This window comes from Pezoporus occidentalis, unplaced genomic scaffold (genome assembly GCF_034315485.1).
Source record: "Pezoporus occidentalis ecotype Australia unplaced genomic scaffold, CSIRO_AGI_Poc_V1 ctg235, whole genome shotgun sequence".
Taxonomy (NCBI): domain Eukaryota; kingdom Metazoa; phylum Chordata; class Aves; order Psittaciformes; family Psittacidae; genus Pezoporus; species Pezoporus occidentalis.
Genome location: NW_026914233.1, coordinates 1,275,969 through 1,300,218, shown reverse-complemented (window position 1 = coordinate 1,300,218; position 24,250 = coordinate 1,275,969). Strand labels below are relative to the sequence as shown.

General features: G+C 48.3%; 2 protein-coding genes across 9 annotated transcripts in view; one reads left to right on the top strand and one right to left on the bottom strand.

Annotated features, from left to right (window-relative positions):
- Nucleotides 1–22,787, top strand: part of LOC134165247 (C-C chemokine receptor type 8-like) — a 28,296-nt gene extending 5,509 nt beyond the window's left edge. For 2 of the 7 annotated variants that reach the window (XM_062621824.1, XM_062621823.1), the window contains exons 3-4: nt 19,276–19,335; nt 20,792–22,787. In XM_062621824.1, coding sequence (XP_062477808.1) covers nt 19,276–19,335; nt 20,792–21,862 — 1,131 coding nt within the window. In that variant the 3' untranslated portion in view covers nt 21,863–22,787. Of the gene's footprint in view, nt 1–5,003; nt 5,166–5,415; nt 5,504–10,394; nt 10,527–17,628; nt 17,759–19,275; nt 19,336–20,592 lie in introns of those variants that run through there. The other 5 variants (XM_062621826.1, XR_009965448.1, XR_009965449.1 and 2 more) reach the window with 5 other exon arrangements.
- On the bottom strand, nt 4,562–14,970 carry CX3CR1 (C-X3-C motif chemokine receptor 1). 2 transcript variants are annotated; one of them, XM_062621830.1, is made up of 3 exons: nt 14,840–14,970; nt 13,557–13,628; nt 4,564–6,088 (listed from the first exon to the last, which is right to left on the bottom strand). In XM_062621830.1, the coding sequence occupies exon 3, from the start codon at nt 6,072–6,074 to the stop codon at nt 5,010–5,012; it is 1,065 nt and encodes a 354-aa protein (XP_062477814.1). In that variant the 5' UTR covers nt 6,075–6,088; nt 13,557–13,628; nt 14,840–14,970; the 3' UTR covers nt 4,564–5,009. The 2 variants fall into 2 exon arrangements, with proteins under 2 accessions (XP_062477815.1, XP_062477814.1); XM_062621831.1 differs by lacking the exons at nt 13,557–13,628; nt 14,840–14,970 and adding an exon at nt 6,222–6,239 and having other exon boundaries at nt 4,562–6,088.
- Nucleotides 22,788–24,250: the final 1,463 nt, after the last annotated feature.

Genomic DNA, 24,250 nt, shown 5'->3' with positions numbered 1-24,250 from the left:
CCATTGCAAGCTGTGCTGCTGTTTCTTAGTGTCACCGTGCTGCTGGGCTTGATTTTAATACAGCAAATGTAGTATTTAGGGGCTAAATGCAAACTTCTTGTGGGTGAAGCACAGCTTCTTTCTATGGCCTGTATTATCCCAGCCTATTGACCTACTTGTAGCTGGATTGTTGGATTACAGGCTAGTATGGAACAGTGACAAATGCATTTAACTTATCAGAGACCTAAAATCTGAGGGGGGTGGCAAATGAACCGTTCTGGTTACAGCTGCTAATGGCAAGTGGATAATATCATCTACAGAGCGAAAAAGTAGTGCCAGGGTCCTTGCTTGTATTCTCTGTCCCACCACTAACCTCTGCCTTCAGTGACACAAGGTTAATGTGCTGCTTGTAGCTGGATTGAAGTACCACAGCTGGAAGTTGGATAGAAGCAAGCTTCTTCACAAGCAAACTGCTTTCTCCATCTCCAATGGGAGCTATTATACACTGTGTCCTTAGGAAAAGAATGACAAATACAATACATTAATTACTAAATACAGTCTATTAACTACTGACATTCATGTCTTGAATATCCATGTAACAAAATCATACAGGAGCAGTTGGTAGGTGTTCTTTTCTGCATTAGCACTGACACTGCAGAACCCAGGTCTTGAGGTCTGGGTGTGTGTATGTTGAAAACCAAGCTCTTGCAGTAGTTACCAAGCAAATTAGGAAGTTCTTACAAAAAGTGGCAGCAGGATCACCATCAGCTTCACCAGAAGGGCTGTATACATGTGTGACAAGTGTCCTTTAGCACTTTTAAACTCATGTTTAGCTTTGGTAACGGGGTTTGAATCTCAGGATGACATCTCTGCAGGTCACAGGTTTTCATTAGAGCTCTGGGTCTCTTACAGAGTCAAGAGACCAGAGTGCAAGCAGCAAATCCTGGTGCATTAAGGACTTGGGTAAGTCCTTAATACAGAAAATAGTTCATTCACTGCTGAAATGTGGCCATTTATAAGGGGTCTGTAAATGGCCTTTGGCAAAGCACCACAGCGTGCGTTGGTGATAGCTACAGAGGAAATATGTTACCAGCCAGGAGCTGCAAAAGCAATGATGGGGAGAGAGACAGTGCAACCGCTAGAGTTCGGGTTTGGGAAGAAGAAAGCTGGTAACTGAGGTTTGCTTTGGGCAACTCTCCTTTGGTGGTTAGCAATAGCAGGACTTGGTATGGAACCTTGCATGGATGGGACTTGTGCCCTCATTGCCATCAGAGCATCCTGCTGGGACAATGGTTTTGTATTACCTATGAGACCTCAGCGAAGGACGTCCCAAAGGTAACAGAGACAAAATGGAAATGACAGAAGTTAATCCACAACCAATGTGTTCATAGTTTCTCTATTAAATAGAGCCTTAAAACTTCAGACTACCTTGGACCAGGGCTTCAGATCCATTCCCAGCGAACTCTGATCCAAAGGAAATGTGCAGGTAGGGGCTCCTGATGCCAATGTTGCAACCAATGACATATTATATGGGATATTTGAATGAGAGGGATTCACAGTGGCACCTAAGTGGACATGAAGTGTCCTTTTTATCTCACTGCAAGCAGTCTGGCTAAATATGTGCCTTATTCATTCTATTTATAAGTAGATGAGGATTCAGGTTTTATCTGTTCCTCAAAAGGTAACCCTGCTGCTAAAAGATTTATGTTACGTGTCAGTGTGATTCTCAAACAGGAAGCGTTGATTGCAATGGCAAAATAAGATGCAAAGATAACTCACCACCCCCAAAACCACAAAGCCCAGTCCCCATCCCCCCCCCCCCAGTTCCCCCAAATCCAGAGGTTTCCTGACCTTTTTGCACAAGCAGATGCTATTCAATGGATAGATTATACCAAGTGTGCTTCTGTGTGTGCATTTTCATGTGTAAACTGTGACTTGCCAAGTAAGCAAGAGTCTATCTGTAGTTTATGGTAGATCAAAAGGGGTTATCCTGTACTGAGAGACTGGTTTCCTTTCTCATATGTGATGGATAGGGACTGGATGATCCTCGGGGATGCGCTGATCCAGTCTAAGGATGTATGCAGCCTTAGTGCTGTACATAGGAAAGTGTATGCTGTAAACTGGCTGGGCAGTTAGAAAGCACCAGCTTCCCACTGCAGAGGCTTTGAAAGGGAAGCAGCATCTTTAAGTAAAGGCTGTACTTAACTGGAAGTCCAGTGGAGGGACTTAAAGAGACACCAGTGGGCTTTCAGTCAGGCTCAAATGGTGCAAGGAACACCTCGAGGTATAAGATAAGCAGAAACACAGGAGACCACACAGTATTTGCTGTCACACAGCACAGCAGAGGCACGGCATGGGCAGGAGCTGTGGGGCTGTGGCTCCCCATACACCCTGGCATGCTGCAGTACAGTGAAGAGCAGCAAAGCCTTCAGCTGCAGCTCAGCCCAGTCCTGGTAAAGCTGGTTACTGGTTGCCCTCAGAGCACCGGATGTTTCCTGGAGGCTGAAGGGTTTCTAAGGGACAATTACAAGGAAACTCTTAGTGCTGATGCAAACAGAAGGAAAATGGTTTGGTTTTCAGTGGGTTTTCTTTGATTTACCACTTCTGCTATGAGGAGGCATCTGCACGGACAAGCTGTTTGCTGCAGAACCCAATGCCAAGAAGCCACCCTGAAGCTTTTAATCCCATGCCAACACTCAAATACTGAGCACATAAATAACACATTCATGATAATAACTTGCAAATACATGGCATAAGCAGTGATGATCTTAGGCTGACAGTCATTGGGCTCACAGGAGCACTGCATTGCGCAGGTGGATCTGGAAGTTATGTGTGCTGGGATGCCCTGGGCTGGGGATGGGCCGGATTGCTGGGAAACCACTGGGATAGGCAGGAAAGTGCTGTCCTCCTTAGAGAGCTGTCAGAGAGGCTTCATGCTGGACATGGATCATATCCAAATGTGCCTGTTACTCCTCCCACTCAGTAACTCCCTGTTGTCTGGAATAGAAAAGTGAATTCAAACAAGCCAAGTGAGACTGCATTGCTCAGCTTGGCAACCCACCCTCTCCAGGCTGATTTTGTGCAGACACGACTTCTTGTTTAGTCTCGGAGCATCTTCCTCTTTCTTTCTTTCTGCACATCTTAGCATTTCTTTAAAAAACACTGTAAAAATCCCATTTACTTCCAATGCCACTTGCCTGGGGGTGGGGACAGAGGGGATTGGCTGATCCCGCTTGGGCAGGCTGGACTTTGAAGTGGAATCTGATTTCAAGTGACACTTACGCTGCATTTCATCTTAGACGGTAAGTCTGGTATCTGGAAGTGCACTGCTAGCTTCTGGTTTTAAAGTTGAGCACATAGAATGTATTTACACCTAATAAAGGGTGTTTTATGAAAGGGGCTGTGATCCTGTAGAGTGAGCTGGGTGTGCAGTAGCCCAGGGTGGATGATTTCATATATGTGTAGTTACTGTAGATCTAAGGCAGAAGTTCTTCCCTGTGAGGGTGCTGAGGCGCTGGCACAGGGTGCCCAGAGAAGCCGTGGCTGCCCCATCCCTGGCAGTGTTCAAGGTTAGACGGGGCCTTGAGTGACACAGTTTAGTGTGAGGGGGTTGGAACTGGATGATCCTTTCCAACCCAAACCATTCTGTGATTCTTTTGCACATGGAAAATGTCTCCATGGAAAGGCTCTCCTCCAGCCTTCTTAGAAACAAGTGGTAGGAAAAAGGGCTTACTCCTCCCACTGATAGCAGAGAACAACTCTTTTGTGCTAGTTGGAAAGCGAGGGGGGTTCTGCAGGTTTGCCATACTCCCACTTCCATCAGTGTCTACAGAGAGGGTCCCACTGGCATGGACTTGTTTTGGGAGATCAGTCCTTGATTTTTCCTTGTAAGATGACCTCAGCTTCGCAGGTGGCTGCGGTCCATTCCCTTACCTCCACCCCACAGCGCCAATGCAAACCTCTTGCAGCAGATGATGGCAGGAGGGCCCTGCAGAAGGTCTCTCACTTGTCTGATTGCAAGAGTAGAACGGATGTTTGCAGGATGCAGAGTGCACAAGGTAAATGTGTCCTCTGGGATGGGTTTCATCCGGGTACAGCTGCAGGTTTCCCTGGGGAAATCAGCTATGGGAGGGGAGGCCCCAAAGGTTGAGGAAGGTTGTGTTAAACAGCATGGGCAAGTGGTTATTTTGTCCTGAAAGCTCTTGTATGATGGGATAGACACAGCTGGTGTTTACAATGGGTGGCAAACAGAGTATGGGCATGAAGCATGTGCTTACCACCCTCTCCAAGCAATTCGCAGCCTGATTGTGATGTACTTGGACTAAGCACAATGATTCCCAAACCCGTACCTTTTCCTGGATCAGCCCCAGGTCTGGACCTAAATCCTTAAGCATGGTCTTTGCTCTGGTTAGTGCATGCTACAAACACCAAGTGCATTGCTGGCAGTAACTGTGTGTTGAGAAATAACTCGGGGGTGTTTTAACAGTAGGATTTTATTAGGTATGAAAGCACAGGTAAAACATTTATTGCAACCAATACCCCAAAATCACTTCTATATGAAGATATAGCATCAAAAATATACCCCTTAAATATCAAAACCATTACCCTTGCTAACAGTCAGCTACCATTCATTAAACAGATCTCCAGTCCCTCAAAAACTGAGTTGAGGTCTATGTACATTTGTACCCCATGTTCATACACCGGCACATGTGCAAGTTTTAATGATGAAACTACTCAACAGCTTCCCTCTCCTTAAATTCTTCTCCAACTCCCACGCCAGGCCAAGAGTGCTGCTTTTGCTCCACCTTCCCCCTTGCTCTCTCTCAATTCAATTCCACATTCAGCCTTGACATGTTGTACTGCTTTGGTTCTTAAAATCTTCACTGGTTTAGAACTTCTAATGCTTAACAAGAGGCACGTCAGTGATTCAGTGCAGCCGTTGAGCCTCTTCATACGGGTAATGACAGCTCTCAGAGGTGGCTGGCCCTGCAGATGATGTATTCACACACATGTCTTCTCCACAGAGCCTTTCAGACGAAGACAGAGCCATCCTGGTCGCTGGTGTTGAGGGTTATGTTGCTGTTGACAGTGCTTTCTGCATAGCTGGCGGAAGGGGTGAGCTGGTAGCGGCTGCAGGGCCCACAGAAGCACAGGAATGGGCAGTACTTTAAGCAGACACGATGAAGGTATTTCCTGAATTTTTCCCCAGCAAAGGCATAGATAAAAGGATTGAGACAGCAGTGGCTGAACGCGATGGTTTCAGTCAGGTGCATTGCGTAGTCCAGGGATTTAATTTGGTTGCAACTTGTGAATACCTCATAGTGCCTTAAAGTCTCTAGAAAAATCAGGACGTTGTAGGGGGACCAAAACAGAAAAAACACCACCACCACGACCAAGACCAGCTTTACAGCCCGTGCTTTTTTCTGGTTCTTGCAGGACAGCAGGGTTCTGATGATCCCACAGTAGCAATAGCAAATGATACAGACCGGGATGAAAAACCCAAGGGTGTTCAGCTCCACATTGCAGAACACTGGCCAGATGTTCTCCAGCTCCTGGGGGTAGATAGAAATGCAGTCGTTTTCTACCAGCTGGGAGAACACAAACTGTGGCACTGAAACTAGAAGAGCTATTGCCCACACTGCACAGCTTATAAGGAAGCCATGCTTCACTGTTCTGAATTGCAGAGAATACGTCGCCCGGACAATGGCCAAGTACCTGTCAATACTGATAACGGTGATAAAGAACATGCCCCCAAAGAAACCAATGTAATACAGTGAGGAAACAGCCGTGCATGGAACAGTCCCGAGGGTCCATCCACGCACCGTGTTGGAGGCCCAGAAGGGGAGGGAGATCACGAAGAGAAGGTCCGAGATAGTCAAGTTCAGTAGATAGATGTCAGTGATGCTTTTCTTGCTGCCTTCTTTCACAATGGCAAAAACCACCATGAGGTTCCCTGTGAGGCCGAGAGCAAACACTGCAATGTAGAATATTGGCAGGAATATTTTCCCAAACTCTTGGATGTCAGTCTTATTGCAGGAAAAAGCTTGTTCGTCGTAAGCGTATTCGGCCGTTGTTCCTGTGAATGCTTCCGTCATGCTGAATCTTCTGGCTACATGAAAAGGGAAAAGAGGATAACGTCAGAGAGGGAGATCCAGGGAGATGACAACATGGCCAAACCAGCCTGTTAAAGCTGGATCTGGAAGGAAAGGTCAGCGAGGAAAAAACCTGCAACTGATAACTACCCCTTGGTCACAGTGTCACTGTCTTCTTACAGGAACCCCCATTGGCTGTAAGGAAGGGACTTGGTTCAGTGACCATAAGCTGCCTCAAATCAGACGTTTACATCTCCTGTCAGTGGGAGATGTGGTCAATAGAGCCAGTGAAGAGCAGTGTGAGGCCAAATGTGCTTTAAGACAAGGCAGGCTGCTTTCCAGACTCTGCTGACCGTGTTGCTGAAGCTCCTTTTGACTATAAGGAGAGCATGGGCACGTTACTCAGTGGTAGACGCCGATGGTGTGTAACTGCTCCCACTCCTAGCACTTGGAGTGAAGTGGCTGGAATCCCAGCACATCCACTCTTCACTGACAGCAATAGTTTTTATAGCCTCTGCTTAAAATAAGCCTTGTGTGACTAAGCATGAAATAGAGATGTCGTGAGGTGTGAGACAGTCCTTGCCCAAGAAGTTTCATTTGATGTAGTGGTAACAACAACAAACTCTCCCATGGGTGGCTACTGTGACCATTGGTATTTTCTCTTAAGGCTTCATTGCCAGAGCACCCTTTGTGGTGTGGGCCATGAATTTCTGGCCTCTTATTTTGCAGTCATTTCTCAAAGATGGGTTTTCTGTGCTAGTTGGAAATGCAGGTTCTCCATCTGAAAGTACCTTCTTCTTCTGAAAGTTCAAAGCCTCAGTGTCTCCCAAGCATTGAAATGAGAAGTGCCCACAGTCACTAGAAAACAATCTTTGTGGTTATGAACAGGAAAAGTGGGCTACAAGAAGGGCTGTCTCAGCGCTGGCAGTTTCAGAGCATGGGCATGGCACGGGAAGGCAGTTTGCAGCAAGCAGGCACACCCATGGGCTCAGCACCTCTTGCAGTGCCTGCCCACTAGAACTGGGAGCTGAGTCTGAATGCACAGCCTGGCCTTGCTTGCAGCCCAGTTTAATTCTCCAGCTTCTGGAGATGTGGTATCTGACCAGCAGAATTAGATGGGATGCGCAGGAAATGCCTAGGTGCTGGGGCAGAAGCTGACAGCAATTGCAGGCAAGATACTGTGAGATTAGAGGTGCCTACAGAGGTATGTGTCAGGTTCCTTATCTCTTTACTTTACCCTGCTGAGGGATACAGAAATGAGCAGGACAGATCGCATATAATCCCAATGGCCATCATGTTCTACCTTCCCATACTAGAACCAACCAGACTGGAAAAGCCCTTTAAGCTCACCCATTCCAACCGTTCCCAGCACTCCAAGGCCACCACTAACCCATGGCACTGAGGCCTCATCTCCACGCTGTGTGAACACTTGCAGGGACGGTGACTGCAGCCCTGCCCTGGGCAGCCTGTTCCAATGCCTGAGCACCCTCTGGGGCAGGAATTGTTCCTCAGCTCCATCTAAACCTGCCCTGGTGCAGCTTGAGGCCATTTCCTCTTATAATGAGATGTTTTCTTTCTCCTTTCCTGAGCTGGAATGTGGGCAGAAGGTGCCTTTAAAATGGAAAGACTTGTCAGGGTACACCAAGTCTCTTGTGTGGAACATAAGTCACTACAGCAGCCTACCCAGCTCTGCCACTGAGCTGTGACTGCACCAGAGCCTCCATCTTCCTCTGTGGGCTGATGTGCTCCACAGCTGGTTCTTCACTGAGGTACCAGTGTGCAGTAGCTGAGGGCTACCGAAATGACTGGGTCTGGTGCATGAGAAGATGCTGAGAAGTGGGTTTGATCAGCCCCAACAAGAGGCATCTCAAAGGGGAATCTAATGGCAAGGTGTACATGCAAAGCAGGCAACTTCTCTCAGAGGAGTAAGAGGCAATGGCCATGGGAAATTGTTACTCACTATATGGAAAGTCATTTTAACAAACACCTCCACAGGGCTTCATGGAGGCTGTGGGCTCTCCATCCCTGGAGGTACTTGTAACTCAGCTGGCCCTGTTCTGAGCATGCATTTGGACAAGAGACCTTCAGAAGTCCCGTCCTAACTTCATGACTCTGAAACAAAGCCAGGCAGAGGCCACAATGTTTCTGCAAAGTGCCCCAGCTTCTTCTCTGCTCTGTATGCTCCTGTTTCCATGTGTGTGTGATGAGCAGAAGTCCCACTGTGCACAGAGGTAACAACTGATTGATGCCTGCTTGTATCCCATTAGCATCCAGAGAGGGTTGCTCGGTGATGCTTGCCTAGACCGTGTGTGCTGGGTGAAATCCCTGACCTGGAGAGGAAGAGCACACAATGGTTTAGTCTCCTCTCTGAGAACCAGTAGCTGCACTGGTCTTTCTGATGCTTGCTCCCTTAATTCATGCCTAGAAAGGCAGCTTGTTCCTCTGGAGGTTTCCATATGTGCCCACACAAACCACTGCGCTCTCCTGAGCACAGGGAGGGTTTCACATGAGTAAGGAAATGCAGCTCCCACCATGGGGTAGCCCTCAGGTCTGGCAGACTCCTGCGCAGGCTGCACCCACTGGCACTGCCTGCAGAGAAAGCTGGGTGCAGGAATGGCCACCTTCTTCATGGGACACCATTTACATGGAGGTGCAGGAGGAACTCCTGGTCTTACTGAAGTAAAGAGGAATGTCACCTGGGCTCTGGTCTTTCCTGAAGTACCTTTTCAGTCAGGTAATCTCCTCTAGCTCACTGATGGGGATCATTTATTTCTACAGTAACAAATCATTTCCTTTACCCTGGATGGGTGGTTGCAAAGCTCGTGGTACCTATGCCAGCAGGAAGGGTGAGATGCTGCGTGGCGTGGCCAGGGGCAAGCAAGAGCTACACTCACATAAATGACATTGGCATCCAAAACTGCTGGCACAAAATGGTCACAATCTGGGGTATGAAGTGATCTGAAGAGCACAGAGGATGCTGAAGAAGACTGCAGGGCTGTGAGGTCCCTCCACCAGATGTTTTCCCTTGCTGAGTACAGGAAATAGTAGATTCACTTCTGCTTCTCATGGAACTGCTCAACCGCTTTGCTCTCTCTGTCCAGACTTCCCCAGCAGTTTTACACCCTGCTCCCCACAAACACTTCTGCCCTTCATCATGTTTATAGCTGTCTCAAAGACAATAGCCTGCAGGACCCAAACCCCCTGTTTCTCAACCCAGCTGTTCCAAACAACCACGTGCACTATATGTAATACATAGGGAAGTGAAATTAGGAGAGAGCCACAAACTCCTCTAAGCAACAGAAGGTGCATTTCAGCCTTCAAAACTAGCACTGGCATCACTCTGGGTGACAAGAGCCAAATCCTTTATGCATCTGAGCTTTCCAGTTACCACCCCTGGTGCTTCAGCCAAGTGCCACGTTACGGCCAAGAAGGGGGGTTCATGGGCACTTCACCTCTGCCTGGTGCTGTCCCCCAGTGGGAAGGTAACAAACAATAACCAAAAGCAGAGCGTCACGCTTCAGCCTTGCACAATGTGCTGACAGAAGCATTTGAGGCTCAGGAGGATTTTCACACCTTAGTCAGCACTTCTGGGGGAGGCTGAGTTGTGCGCTTCTCTCATGAAGGCAAAGCTGCACACCAATGATTCACCGGCCCAGGGAAGATGGGAGGCTTTGTGGGAAGCCCTATGAAACCCAATGGGCACATCTGCCTTTCTCACCCTTAGATGTGAGCTGTCACCACCCTACCCAAATATAAACGTGTTGCTTTTGTGCATTTGTGACTACACCCATCTGCTTCTGGCCAGCCGGGGGGTCTCAGCCACACCATAGGGGTGTCCTTGGGTACATCCAAATGACATGGTTTAGCTGCCGCTGGCTCTTCTAACACACAAAAGAAAGAGCTTTAAGAGAATTAACCAGAACTAGATGGAAACCAACAGGAGAGATGCAAGTCTTAACAGCACTCTGGCTGAAATGCTTCAGCAGCCTGGCACCAAGCAGCTACCACGCAACCACCAGCCTGCTGCGGACATCTCTAACCACCATTTGTATGATACCCAAAACAAAACTTGGGCTTACTTACAGCAATGTGTGATGGGGCCCAGTTTCTAGTCCTACACCCAACTGGTTCCTGTAATACACTTAGCTCATCTTTCAGAGCTGGGCGGTTCTGTTGTTACAGGACAGTCTCTGGAGCTGTTTGGGATCCTGTTAGATAGCTGGGGTCAAAAGCAGCACAGCAGCTGCAGTTACTTTAAATTTATATCTCAGTCTTTTATTCAGTCCTGAATTGAGGAGATAATCTCCTGTTCCACCTCTAGAGGTGCTGGAAGCAGCTGACGTAAGAAGGACATGGAGCTGTGGGAGCAAGTCCAGAGGAGGCCACGAGGATGAGGTGCTGGTGCTGGCACAGGTTGCCTGGAAAAGTGGTGAATGCTCCATCCCTGGCAGTGTTCAAGGCCAGGTTGGACAGAGCCTTGGGCAACATGGGCTAGTGTGAGGTGTTCCTGCCCCATGGCAGGAGGTTGGAACTGGATGATCTTAAGGTCGTTTCCAACCCAAACCATTCTGGGATTCTATAACATGATTCTGACCTTTGGAAGCAGGGAGCAAGGTGAAGCAGCAACCTTCAACCTGGTCAAAATGAAATCTGAACAGCGAAGAGGGGGAGCGTAGCTGATGCCAGTGTGGGTGGCTTAGAGAAGCTTTTGTCTGGACATCTGATGCAATTACAGGGTTGATAAAGGGTACTGTGCAGAAGAGTTGAAGCTTTGACTTGCACTGACTGCTTATTTCATAGAAACATAGAATAGTTGATGGACACAGCTCTCCAGACCAATGCAGCACAAGCCCAGCAACACGTTACAATGGGATTCAGGATGGTTAACTGTCAGAGCTCAAAAGCCAAACAACTGTGGAGGATGTCTCACCAAACACAGAGTATTGCTTATAAAAGGTCTGTGGGAATAATGAATTGAAAGCCCCAGACTTGTATTTTCACCCTTGGTCTGAAATCTGACTGGGAGTCACAGCTGGTAGGGGAAGTGAGGAACGAGTTAGAGAATTAGACAGTAATTCAGACAGACCTGAATAATCTGGGGCTTCCTGGATGATTCACATTGGCTTTAATGCAGCTGAAGCGATACGCTAGGGAGTTAAACACCACAGACCGTGTCTCAGGAGTGGGAGAACATCTACTGGGAAACCTGGCTGCTGCTATGGGCAGTCTGAAAGCCAGCCCTCAGCCAGATGTTGCAGTAAGAAAAGCTGATGCAACCCTCGGGTGCTTACAGATGTTTAAAGGCGTGCTAAATGGGAAGTGGCTTTACCACTGCAGAGCCTGGGACTGGGGCTGTAGGCATACACTTGATTTCATAGCCTTGCTCATGTAGTGGGATTAGCTATACCATAAACTGACGCATGGAAATTCAAACCAGAGACTTGCAAGCTGAAAATCAGATACACATTTTAACAGTGAAAGGCAAATCACTGGAACAGACTTCGAGTACAAAAAGAAGGTTTTTGTATGCCTGAGAACCTCCACAAGAGAAAATACCAGTCTGGGATATGGCTTTAGGCCAGACACAGTGGAGGAGCCCAATCCTACAGCCCCTGATAGGCAGGGAGGCAGAGCAAATGGGCTATTGGGGCACACTCAGCAACGACTCTGTTTTGGTCCCCTGTTTGGGGACAGGGATGTTGCTATCAAACAGCCAGTCTGTACGGCCTCTGTTAAACCCTGCATGTTTTGCCACCTTCTAACCAGTTCTTTTATCATTCCTCCATCGCTTCCAAGTGGGTGTGTGGTGTCATCCCAGATGCATCCTTGCTCCCTGGTCCTCCAGTCCTTCCCTGCTGACTTTAAGGTGAGAAAATGCCTTTCTTTGGTATTTCTTTTTAATTCTGTGATTTATTCTCACATCAGCCAGGCCATTTCCAGAGTTATTCTTAATAATCAATTACTGCTTTGGTTGATTTCATTTATGGAGACTTGGCCCTGGACTTTGAGGGTGAGCTCTTTGAGAGAGAATAGTGCTGTGGGCTGCTTCATTATTACAGTTTCCAGCTCAAGGTGGATTCAAGGTGCAGAAGCGTGATGCTGAGGCTTTCTGAAAATTAGGGCATTCAAGGTGTCCTAAATAAAGCACCCAGCAATGGAAGCCGATCAAACCACTGCTGATTAAGATAAATGCAAGTCTGAATCTTGCAGAGGTCTGTGGTCCCTTTAGAAAGGCATTTAGGTGAAAGAGATCTAAAAAATGCCCCTTCCCTGGACCAGGTCTACAGTTTTGACACCAGCATCACAAACTGAATTGGAAGCAGACTCCACCAGCTGTGGAATAAAATCTACAACCTTAAACCAAGAGTTTGGGGTAAAAAAATACACTTGAAAAGATCAGTCTTGGATCATGGAGGGTGGGAGAGGATCTTTTTCACCTTTCCCTAAGGCTTTATAGCATTGCAAAGTGCTTTCTTAGAGATGCTCCATGCTAACCTGGAGATAACTGCAGGGCAGCAAGTAACCAGGGCACAAGTTTCAGCTTAACCCATCACATCAAAAGTGCGTATACTCTGATTTTGTCATGGCTCCACTTTCAGGGCATAACCAAGGCTTTTGAGCAAGTGACCATGCCAATAGTCACATCAAGGCACCTTCCTGGGGAGCTATTATTGATACCAATCATAGACTCACAGAATCCCAGATTGGTTTGGGTTGGAGAGGGCCTTAAAGCTCATCCAGTTCTAATCCCCTGTCATGGGCAGGGACACCTCACACTAGACCAGACTGCTCCAAGCCCTGTCCAGCCTGGCCTTGAACACTGCCAGGGATGGGGCATTCTTCTGAAAGGGAGCTAAATACTGGGGGGCTTCTGAAAAGTCCCACAGGGCATTAGCCTGAACCTCTGGCAATCAAAGTACCTTTAGTAATCTGGCCCTACGGAGGTCAGAGCCTTAAAAACCCATTTCAGAAATGACTTGGGCATTTAGGAGCCATGGCCTGACAGTATGATTCAGACTCCTGTGTTTTCTCCAGGTCTTAAAACTGAGGTTCAGAAATCACTGAAATGCTTCTGAAGTTTTCATCCGTGACTCTCAGGGTCATGATTCTGTGGCCAGACCTCAGGGTCCTCTGCAAAGCCTCTGCAACCTGAGCTGGTTTCCAGGCAGAGACCAGCCAGGAGACAGGGAACCAGGTGAACGCTGCGAGAATCCTGTTGGAGAGCAGCAGTTGTATTTGTCCTCACGGAAGCTGGGGAGCACTTTAACTCAGCTGCTGGGGCACGGAGCTGCCCGCAGGGCACTGGGGTTTGGGGTTGTCATTTGACTGGACGGTGATTGCCAGGGTCAGGGTTTTCTTGGGAAATCTGCTCCACAGGTATGTCCTGTAGTTAGTTCCCTTTTGCCTTTCCTGCCCGCACAGTCACTCGTGACACTGTGTAATTTTATACCTGTTGCTGAGCATTATGGTGGTGTTTTCTCTTACCTGCTGTTCCTCAGGAGTCCTTTTTCCCAGGCCTGTCCTTCTTAAGCAGCATTCAAATTCCTTTTGTTTTCTCTGTTGAGGGGACAGTGAAAACAGATGATTTTTTTTGTAGCTATGTGCACTGCTTGTGCTTGTTTATGGTTACCACTCGCCCCATCCTCTCACCACATTTATTGTGGGGCCTATTTACTTCCTGCCCCCCCCCCCCCCCCTTTTTTGTTATTAATAAGCTGATATTGCTTCAGCATCCTTCAGAAAACTGAGAAGGCTGTCTACAAATGGGGCATCTCTTAGATCACCTTCTCTGTTATTTTAAAGAGCATTACTCCTTCTTGACTATGTCCAGATGCGATTTAGGTTCTGGAGTTGACAGCCCCTTTCTGGGAAGATCACATTTACTCTGTGATCTACTCTCAGAGTTAAGTCGTAAGTGTTCTCCTTTGCCAAACTTTAGCCTTTTCCTCTCCCTTTTGGACTTCTTCTGTACTGCCCAAACCCTCAGAATTCATTTCAGTTCCTGTCTTTTATCCTCTCACCCAATTCACTGTCTGGCTGCATCAACACAGGGTTTGCCCCAGCAGAACTTCTGTTTCTGGATCTGTGTTTATATCACACAAACACTTAACGGGCTGCCGTCACTGGATTACCCAAATGCCTCACCCCAACCAGCAGCCATCCTTGTAACAACAAAACCTTCCCATGGAAATATGAGTCACAGAGAAATTAAGTGATTTGCTCATACAGAAAGTTGGGGTTTCAGGGGTTCTTTTCATTTCTGCCATTCTCTTGCTGCTCTGTCCTCATCAGACACTTGCTGCCATCTCTAGCAGACTTTCTGGGTCGGGCTGTCCTTCAGTGTCGGTGATGTTTGGGATATTGGTTCACTGACTGGAACTAAAATCAAGCAACACTGGTGAGTTCTGACATCTAACAAAAGCCCTCTAATGAAGTAGAATGGCTGCATCTTCTTGCTCTGTCTTTTCTATGCTGCACACTAGCCATCTGCCAGCATTAACCTTGAAGACTTCTAGCCAGGGTGAATGTTGCCACAAATAACGCGTCACAGTAAAATCTCCCTGCTCTGGGTCACTTCGATTAATAAAAGCTTTTCCCTTTCTACTTTCACAGTCTGTAAGCATTATCCACATCATCTTTACCCAAATTAAGTATTATTTAGATTCCAAGCACTAAGCAGTGAAGAGTTCGCTTAAGTAAGTACATCAGACACCATTTGTTGCCCTCCTGCTCTGTCAGATTATAGGTCAAGTGGAATTGTCTCTTACCTTAATTCATAGCTGCAGTGAAAACCAATGTTTTCTTCAAGCGGAGCCTGTTTGGGTTTAAATGTATATTTCCTCTTTAGAGCTGATGCCTACCCTATGAAACATGTGAAGTTTGGCAGGGCAGCTTCCTGGGCTGAGCTTCGTGGCTCTGCTGAGAAAGTATTAATGTGCTCTGCTCCGGTCCTGCTGGTGCCTTGTGAAACTGTGAAGCAGGATGCGGCCACTCTGAGGGGCAGAACTGCTTACAGGGGACAGGACTTGCACAGCAGAGATGCCTGAGGAGCCTCATATTTGGGGTGTAAAAGCTGCCACCCCCTTGATTCCCCTTGTCCTATGCAGAATGAGGTATTTTTGACTTGGTGCAGTGTATACAAGTCCGAGCCTGGTACGCTCCCCTGAGCAGTTGGGACACAGGATGCAGCACAGAGGAGTACAGGTACAGGATGGTACAAGGTTATATCCTTGCAGCTATAAGAAACTCACTGGTGGTCAGTTAAAAGAATGCTTCCTGGAGCTGGCAAAACTGCATTTAGCAGTAACACACAGAATAAAAACAGTACCTAATGTATGTAAGGGGCACCACACATAGTAAATTGGGTGTTACACAAGGCTGCAGACCAGGGAAGGCAGAAGAAGGTATCAAAGCATGTCAGAAAACATACAAAACCAACCCTGAGCAGATCCTAGAGAGAGGGAGAAAACCCATCAGCAGGACCATTGCACTGGTCACAGGGAAGGGCTGGAGATGCTGACAGCTCACTCCAACACCTCCCTTCCCAGCATCACACCACCCCCTGGGTAAAAGCACTAGCCTTAGGACCCAAAGCAGCAGGGAAGGGTGAATGTGCCATCATGAAAAGGGATAGAAACTGCATGTGCAGAATAACTTAAACTGCATTAGTAGTCTTCCTTTTTGTGCACCCAGCAGATCTAGACTGACGATGATTGGAGCTTTGAGATTGCTGTAACACTGACAATCAGTTCTTGGCTTTACCTACACACGTGCTTCCTCTTTGCCTGTAAACAAGGTTTTGAGTACATCTCTCTGCAGCCCAGGGCTTCCAGTGGACAGGAGGAGTATGAAGGTTTAAGCATTGGCATGTTCACTAATCAAGGAGCCTTCTTGGCCCCTGACACGAGCATTACGCTCAGGGATGCCACACATCCCAATTGGCATGGCTGGGGCATGTGCAGTGGGATGTATTATTATGGGGATCCGAGACAGTGTCCAGCTGGGGAAGGTACCAATATCAAAGTCCTCTGGCACACACAGGAATACAGTCCTGGAAAACACCTCCGGGTCCTGCCCCTGCCTCAGATGCCAAGGGAGGTTAAAATGCTTTCTCTCCAAAGTCAGTAATGCCGCATCCAAACAGGCTGGGCTGGATGGGAGGTTTTGGGATGGTGAGCATCTTCCAGGTTGTCTCAGCTCACTGACTGGTGTAGTGACTTGCCAGGCAAATATTCCTGTGTAAGTTGAGTTCTGCTATTTCTGATAATTACATATCTTTTCGTGGCATTATGCTTTGTCTAGCAAAGGTTACATACCCAACAGCCACACAGCAATACACCAGAGGTCAAACTGAGCTTCCAGCATCAACCAAGCTGCACAAGTGATGTCAGCACCCGTGGAAATAATCAGGGAACCAATTCCTGGTTAGGCATTAGCCAGGAACAGCAAAGGTACATACTGAAAAGGAAGTTTAAAGGTTAGGGAATAGGAAAGGGCCAGAGCAGCAGATCTTTAAACCTCATCATTTCCTCTTACAGCTGTGTTTCCCTAAAGGCAGCAGTCAACCCCTGCCCTCCAGCGCTGCCCAGAGTTCAACTGGAAGCTAGCACAGAAGAAATGAGGTTTGCCAAAAGGAATACCCACAGGTTTTGACTGGAGGACCTCAAATAAAGAGAAACCAAATCAGGCTGATTCACAGGCATCCTCAACACATCTCCCCAGGGAGACAAAAGAGGCTTTCTGTTAGTGATAGTGATAACCCTAGATAAGGGTGTTGCTCATTATCATGGTGTGCACTTGCAGTGGAACATGAATAGGTACGAAATGAACACAACACCGCCTGAAAAACAATTGCAACATCAAGAAATATCTCTGCTCTCCATCTTTGACCTCTGCTCACCCTCTGGTGCTCAGGAAACACCTCAGGGATAAGAAAGTCTGAGAAAGCTGCTGCAAGTACTTTCATTCTGGTCTTTACATGAAGGGGAAAAGCATCTTTTGTTTCTCCAAGTTAAAAAGAGACAATGCATCTCTTGTAACCAGCAAGACTTTTCCTGGAAAGGCTAAGACAGACTTTGGTGCCTTCCCAGCTGTGGGGTATGGGAGGTTTTCAAAGGAGGAAATCAGGAGTAAAGGATGTGCCGTGCAGGGTTACAGTGGGTAAAGAGTGGGGAAAACCCTTTTTCTTCTTATTCCCCCTCCTTCTTGAGTTTCCTTCCAAATCTGAGACCTTATTTCTTTCCACATGTGGGGACACGAGTGGTGTTTCCACAGCAGCAGCATCTCCTCCTGCTCCTGCTCCTCAGGCTGTGGCAAGTTCAAGCTTTGTGGACTAAAGCACTTTGTGAAGAAATATCTGGCCTTCAAGAGGGGTGACCTTATTGATCTCTGCAACTGCCTGGCAGGAGGCTGTAGGGAGGTGGCCCTGCACCAGCCCCATTGTCCTTCTCTGGCTCCACTCCAGCACCTCCATGTCTCCCTTGTAGTGAGGGCCATGTGTGTGTGTATGTGATCACATACACAGCCCTGCATAGAGTCATGTCTGTGCCTGACTTCTGCAGGAAAACCCAGCAAAGGGAGCCTCATCCCTTCATGTCACTGAAAGATGCAAGGGGACAGCTCAGCTCTGGTGTCTTTCCAGCCGATCCAGCCACCCCTGGGAGACACAGTCATCCTTCATTTAAAAGGTGGGGATGCAAAAATTGTCCTTTGAGAGAATAAGGAGTTACGTCTGGGGATGAAAATGTTTCCTCCTGCTCTGGAGAGCTGACAGAGGCTCAGCCAGGTCTCCTGAAACCTAATGCACCTTCCTTCCAGAGCCCGTGCCTAATTTGCCTTGTTCCCAGGCGCCCCTCAGACAGGGCTTTCCGCTGCCATGCAGGGCACAGCAAGGGTCTCCTACACTGGTGTGTGACCATGTCTCTCCCCTGCACAAGAGGTGCCAGCAGCCTGTGCCACTGCCATCACCGACGCCTGCTGACCCCTCATCCTGCCCCCATAGGCACAGCCTGGGCTGGAACTCGGTTTGCTGCAAGCAGAGGTGCCCTTTGGTGTCAATTTGTCCCTCTGGGGATGCAGCCTGACCCCAGGAAGGGTTGTGAAGCCTCCCGTGCTGTGTGTCCCAGGAGCAGCAGTGGCTCCGAACGTGCTCTGTGCTGCCGTGTGTGCACCAGAGGATGTCCTGCCACAGGCTCTGTGCAGATGCTGCAGCAGCCAATGCTGCTCCTCTTGTGCTCAGCTCGCTGAAACGCCTCCCTGAGCAGGGTGGGAGTGGGGTGAGTGTCCCAGTGTCACCCTCAGCCCCAGCTCCCACGGGGTGGCTGCTGACCCACTCTCCCTGTTGCGTCTCACAGCTCCACAGCAGGCTTAGGGCTGCTGGCGCTGCTTGTTCCTTGTGCTGGGCAGCCTGGCAGCTCCAGTTTGGAGAGGTACAGGACTGACTAAGGAGGCCATAAGGCACCAGCAGGCACTTGGCAGAGCCAGTGGAAATCCAGTAAAGTTGTTCAGGGCTTTACTTCAGTGTTATCTGTGAGAGTGTCTTCAGCGTGGGAAGGAAGGGTGATACGGAGTTGTTAGGTTTATGGTTAGGCTTGATGTTAAAAGGTCTCTTCCAACCTAAATTATTCCATGAGTCTATGATCAGCTCTCTTGGGTACTTTTGTCTGTGGGTGGGTGGTTGCAAGGGTGAAGGTGCCTCCCAAGGATAAATGTTAATGTGAACATCGTGCCCTTTACAGTTGCTGACTGTTGGCAGCCTTGGGCCATCCTCCACAGGCTTCTTCACCAAGAATCCCTGGAGCAGAGGAGAGGCAGCACTGCTTCCTCTCTCCCTGCCACAGGGACTGCAGAGCAGGGGCAGGAGGTGGGATGGGAGCACGTCATGGGCACAGGGGGGTAGCTGCAAACCTCTTCCACTGACGTTCATAGAGATGCTCAAAGTGAAAACACACTGCTTATTCAGAAAATATACCTGGCAGTTTCCGTTCCTCTGACTGTCACTGACAGGCTGAAATCATTGGTTTGGGGTTTCACACATCTTCAATGTAACGCTTATCTCACAAAGGAAAAGGCACTTTATGACTGTGCACTGCTCCAGTGAAGTCCTTGGCTGTGACTTGCTAAGGTAAATGCTGTCATCATATACGGGTAAAGGTATGCTTCTTAAAAGCTGTGATACAAAGACATCACTTTGCCACTTTTTCAGACGCAGTGCTGGATTATGGAGGGGAACTTGGCATACCTGCTGGGCTCTGAGGACACGTCGGTGAGTCTCTCCCTGCTGGGCTGCTGTCCTGCAAGCTGAGGCTGGTAGCACTTGTGAGGGGTCCAGTTTTGCCTATGGGGACACACAGTGCTGGTAGGGATGATGGGGGGTTAGAAGAAATCAGTGTGACTGTTCTTCTCAGAAAAAGAAAAAACCATGGGGTGAGAATGTCTTTGGCTCAGGATGCTGTGTTTGTGGAGGAAGGGTGGCTTTAAGGGCAGGGGTAATGCTAGGAGGACATCCTGGGTGGGAGATGTGCTGTCACCCATCTTTACCTGTTTGGTGTCACAGGTGCTGCCCAGGGATGCTGTGGTTGCTGTTGGGTGGGCTGCAAGGGGCCAGGGAGCACAGAAGGGGCATGTTGCTGATGCTGGTGCATCCTGATAGCTGCTGGCAGAGCAAAGCCACTGGTTTTGAAAGGAAAACCTGTTGGCAGAGGAAGGTCTTGGTGGGCAGGAGCTGCTGGCAGCAGCAGTTTGTGCTGGGAAAAGCTTCTGGTGGGGAGGAGGGAGGAAAGGGCAGAAAGTCCTGTCTGCTCTTTGAGAAGGTGTCCTTCAGATCAGACCTGCCACTTCTGATCCCACCTGGCATGGAGAAACATGCCATGTGCAGCACCCACTGGTGACCTGTATGTGCTGGTGCCTTTACAGCTGAAAGCCTGCTGGAACTGTGCAGGAACTGGTCCCACAAAATGCTATTTCTGGCACTCAGCTAACTGGAAACACAGCCTTTAAATGAGCATCAGTTCCTCTTTGAGCCCTACTCCTTTCCTCCTTTCAAAAGGAAACACGGAACAGGACTCTGAAATCTACGTTAGGGGCTCTCAGCCCCCTGGCCATGCCCATTTGTTTTCTGGTTTGTAGATGCACCCTGTCTCTGGTGCTGGTGCCCCACCTGGACTGAGGCATGGGGCTGGGCACCCCACACGGAGCTGGTAAGGAATACTGGTAACCTCTGGTTTACCACCTCAGCTGCCAGAGGACCTGGCAGGGGAGGACTGATCACTCATGTTTATTCCTTGTTTGCATCATAGAATCATAGAATAGATGAAGCACAGTCCTCATGGAGAGGGACTTTTTGCAAGAGCAGGTAGTGACAGGACAAGGGGGAATGGCTTTAAACTGAATGAGGGGAGATTGAGATGAGCTCTTAGGCAGAAGCTCTTCCCTGTGAGGGTGCTGAGGCACTGGCACAGGGTGCCCAGAGAAGCTGTGGCTGCCCCATCCCTGGCAGTGTTCAAGGCCAGGTTGGACACAGGGGCTTGGAGCAAGCTGCTCTAGTGTGAGGTGTCCCTGCCCATGGCAGGGGGTTGGAACTGGATGAGCTTTAAGCTCCCTTCCAACCCAAACCAGTCTATGATTCTATGCAGCCCGTTGTGAGCTGACTTGTGCCTCGTATGTATACTAAGAGGGTAATTTGGTATTTGAGCCTCATGAACTTCATTGTTCTTGGACAGGTGGATTACATGTCCCCAGCATCTAACTCCTCTGCAGCCTATGAACACAACTTCTACTACCCAGAACTGGACATCATCTGTGACCTTGACAATATCCCAGCATTTGCATCTGCCTTTTTTCCGGTGCTGTACTCCCTCCTGTTTGTGACTGGCCTCGTGGGAAATGCTTTGGTCGTTTGGATCCTAACAGCTTTCAAGAACGTCAGGGCCATGACTGATGTGTATCTGCTGAACCTCGCCATCTCTGACCTCCTCTTTGTTTTCTCCCTGCCCTTCTTGGTTCAGTACTCCATCACAACTCAGTGGACTTTTGGTAATGCAATGTGTAAAATCATCAGCTCCGCTTACTTCATTGGCTTCTACAGCAGCGCCTTCTTCATAACCATCATGAGCGTCGACAGGTACCTGGCCATTGTCCAGTCTGTCTACGCTCTACGGGTTCGGACAGCTGCTCGTGGGGCTATCACCAGCCTGGTCCTTTGGGCAGTCGCTGTTTTAGCATCAGCACCAGACTTGATATTTTTCCAGGAGACAACTTACGATAACCAGACTAAGTGCCTGCCTCACTATCCTGACAGCAGCAATGGCTGGAGGACTTTCAGTAACTTTGAAGTCAATGTCCTGGGGTGGCTGATCCCCGTTGGTGTTCTCATCTTCTGCTACCACAGCATCTTGAAAAACCTGCAGAAGTGCCATACTCAGAACAAATACAGAGCAATTAAACTGGCTTTTATTGTTGTCATCGTGTTCATCCTCTTCTGGACCCCCGTCAACATTGTGCTTTTCCTGGACTCTCTAAAGAACATGCACATCATCGATGACTGCCAGACAAGCCAAAGGTTAGACCTCGCCATGGAGCTGGCTGAGGCACTCTCCTTTGTACACTGCTGCCTCAATCCAGTCATCTACGCCTTTGTGGGTGAGAAGTTCAAGAAACACCTTCATGAAGCTTTCAGAAAATATGCCCGTTTTCTGTTGTTCTGCAAAGACCACAGTGGGCACAGACTGGACAAGCACTCCTCTGTTCATGCAGCAACCTCACAGTCATCTTCTGTTGGTGCTGTCTTGTAGAGCTACAGGTGAAAAACTTTCATCCTGAACAGATGACCTGAAACTGAGAAATCCTCCCAGCAGGGCATCCACAGGGAAGAACTGTTTGGTCAGCCTTTTAGGATAGGAAAAGTGGAAGCAGCTGCTTCAGCTTGCTTTTTAACACAGTTGGGGTTCTTAATTTTTAGTGTCTTTCTTTAGCATCTTCCTCCCTTTTCCCCGGCATGTTCTGCCCTGCCTGCATTGTGAAAGGGAGGATGGAATTACCAGCAGACCTCTGCACTCCCTGAGCAGCATGGAGAGGTGCTTTAGAAGCACGTCCTCCCCTACCTCAGATTCAGTACTGAAAGAAACTGGCTATGTTTCCAAACTCAGGACACTTGGCTGCTCCTTCCTTCATCCCATCAGAGTGGACTGGCTTTGTAAGCAGGGTCAAGGCTCACAGCAGGAGCCCAAACTCACTCTTTGGGGAGAAAAGGTCAATGTTTCAGGTATCATGCCAGGGCCTGGCTTTGTTGACAGCTCTGAATGAGGCTTCCAGCCCAGAAAGAGCTTAGTAGGTGAGTAATTAGATAGGCAACAAAGAGAAATGCCATATGCATGTGTTTTGTTGTAATCAATGTGGAGGAGTATCTAGGTATGATCCTCGCTCTCCATTCACTACCAAGGCCTGCAGCTCCTGGGCTGGAAGGGTTTGGAAGTTGTAGCTCAGAAATTACACTGTGGTTGTCAAAGAAAAACCCTTATGGAAATGAATGAGTGTCCTAAGGATGAGTAGAGAAATAGTTACCATGAAGAAAAAAGATGAAGAGTTGAAAAATACTGAGTGTGAGCTGAGAGAGCAGTAACAGTGATATGCCAAAGCTTCTTGTGGTCCTGCTTGCTGGTAAGCCACAGGCCAAGGTGGTTCCTGCTTTCAGCAGAGCCCTGATCTGTTTGCCAAGGGGATGGTGTACGACTGGAGTTACTGCTCCAATTTGGTAACTGTGAGTGACTGGTTTCATAGAATCATAGAATGGTTAAGAGTGGAAAGGACCTTAAGATCATCGAGAGATTTATATGTGAATGGTTACCTATACATATAGATGTACATAGACAAACATATATACACCTGTGTCTATATACCCAAATATGTACACACACATAGACATGCATATATATGTGTATCTTTTTTATATATATAAGTATTGATAGATAAATGCAGTGGTGTTCTGAAGCTTTTACTCCTGCTCTATTTCTTCCTACAAGGTATCACTATATTTGAAGTTTTGTAATAAAGACACTGCATGCAGTGTAACTGCACCATACTTGCACCTGAGAAACCTACTTCATCATTAATTCTTTCAGCTTGTGTGTTTTCTTCTGTCCTGGGCAGTGCTACAAAACTGCCAATCTCTCCAGCTGCCTCATCTCTCCCTCCCTCTTTCTCCTCCCCTAGGAAAAAGCAGAGAATAGATTTCTCTTTTCTTCTAGACATTTATTTTCATGTCAGTGGAACATTTCCTGCCCTTACAATGTTTCCACACATTGGGCTGTCCTCCTTGAGGAGAGCAGAACAAAACACAAACAACAATTCTGACCACAGAGAAAGGCTCTAGTCCCAGCAGCAGGGTCACATCCAGGACCAGCAATCCAGCTGCTGCCTTTCAGTGCGCGCCAGATCCCCCTTGGACAAACAGGGGGGTTTGTATGTTGCAACCACTCAGGTGTTCAGAAAGGGATTCACAGAAATTCAGGACAAATCCAAAGGGTGGTGGACAGCACCACTTATCTCCCCTGCAGATTCACACTGTGAGCCCTCTAGATCAGACCTCGCTCAGCTGAAGCACAAGAGTTAGAAACAATTTCTGCAGCCCTGCAGCCAACCCTTCTGTGAGCACTTTGGGATATGTGCTGGAGCCTATTTGTCCAAACTGGGAAGAGGACGGCCTTTCACTGGTGCTGCTGAGTGTATCTATTAGTGGATATATGTCCCTCTTTTCAGAGGTTTCACTGCTGTGTGTAGCTGTTGGAGTGAGGCTGCTATCCAGGGCTTCCCCACAAAGGTTGTGAACCTGTAGTGTGAGCGCAACATAAATGTGCAGCCTTGTTTGCAAAGCCTTTCACTTCCCTAGTTCTCACTGGAGTCTAAAGGGCACCTTTCCCCCCTCTGCTGCCCCAGCACTGGTTGCAAACCCTTCCAGTGGGGAGGCAGGAGATGCTTTCTGCAGCCCACAGGATTTCCTGCCAGAGGCAGCTACCTTCCTCCATCGCAGCAGCAGCACCAGGAGCACTGAGCTGGACCCAACCTCAGCTTCTCCTCACAGCCCAGCTGCTTTGAGCTGCTGCTGCCTTCCTGTGCAAAGAAAGTAGGTGAAACCCACATCCAGAGGCTGCACAGGACCTGCCCTGTGTTGCTGTGGGTAGCCA

Bases quoted from the DNA above. Each gene is read 5' to 3' on its own strand.
- CX3CR1 (XM_062621830.1), bottom strand. From the start codon at position 6,074: ATGACGGAAGCATTCACAGGAACAACGGCCGAATACGCTTACGACGAA.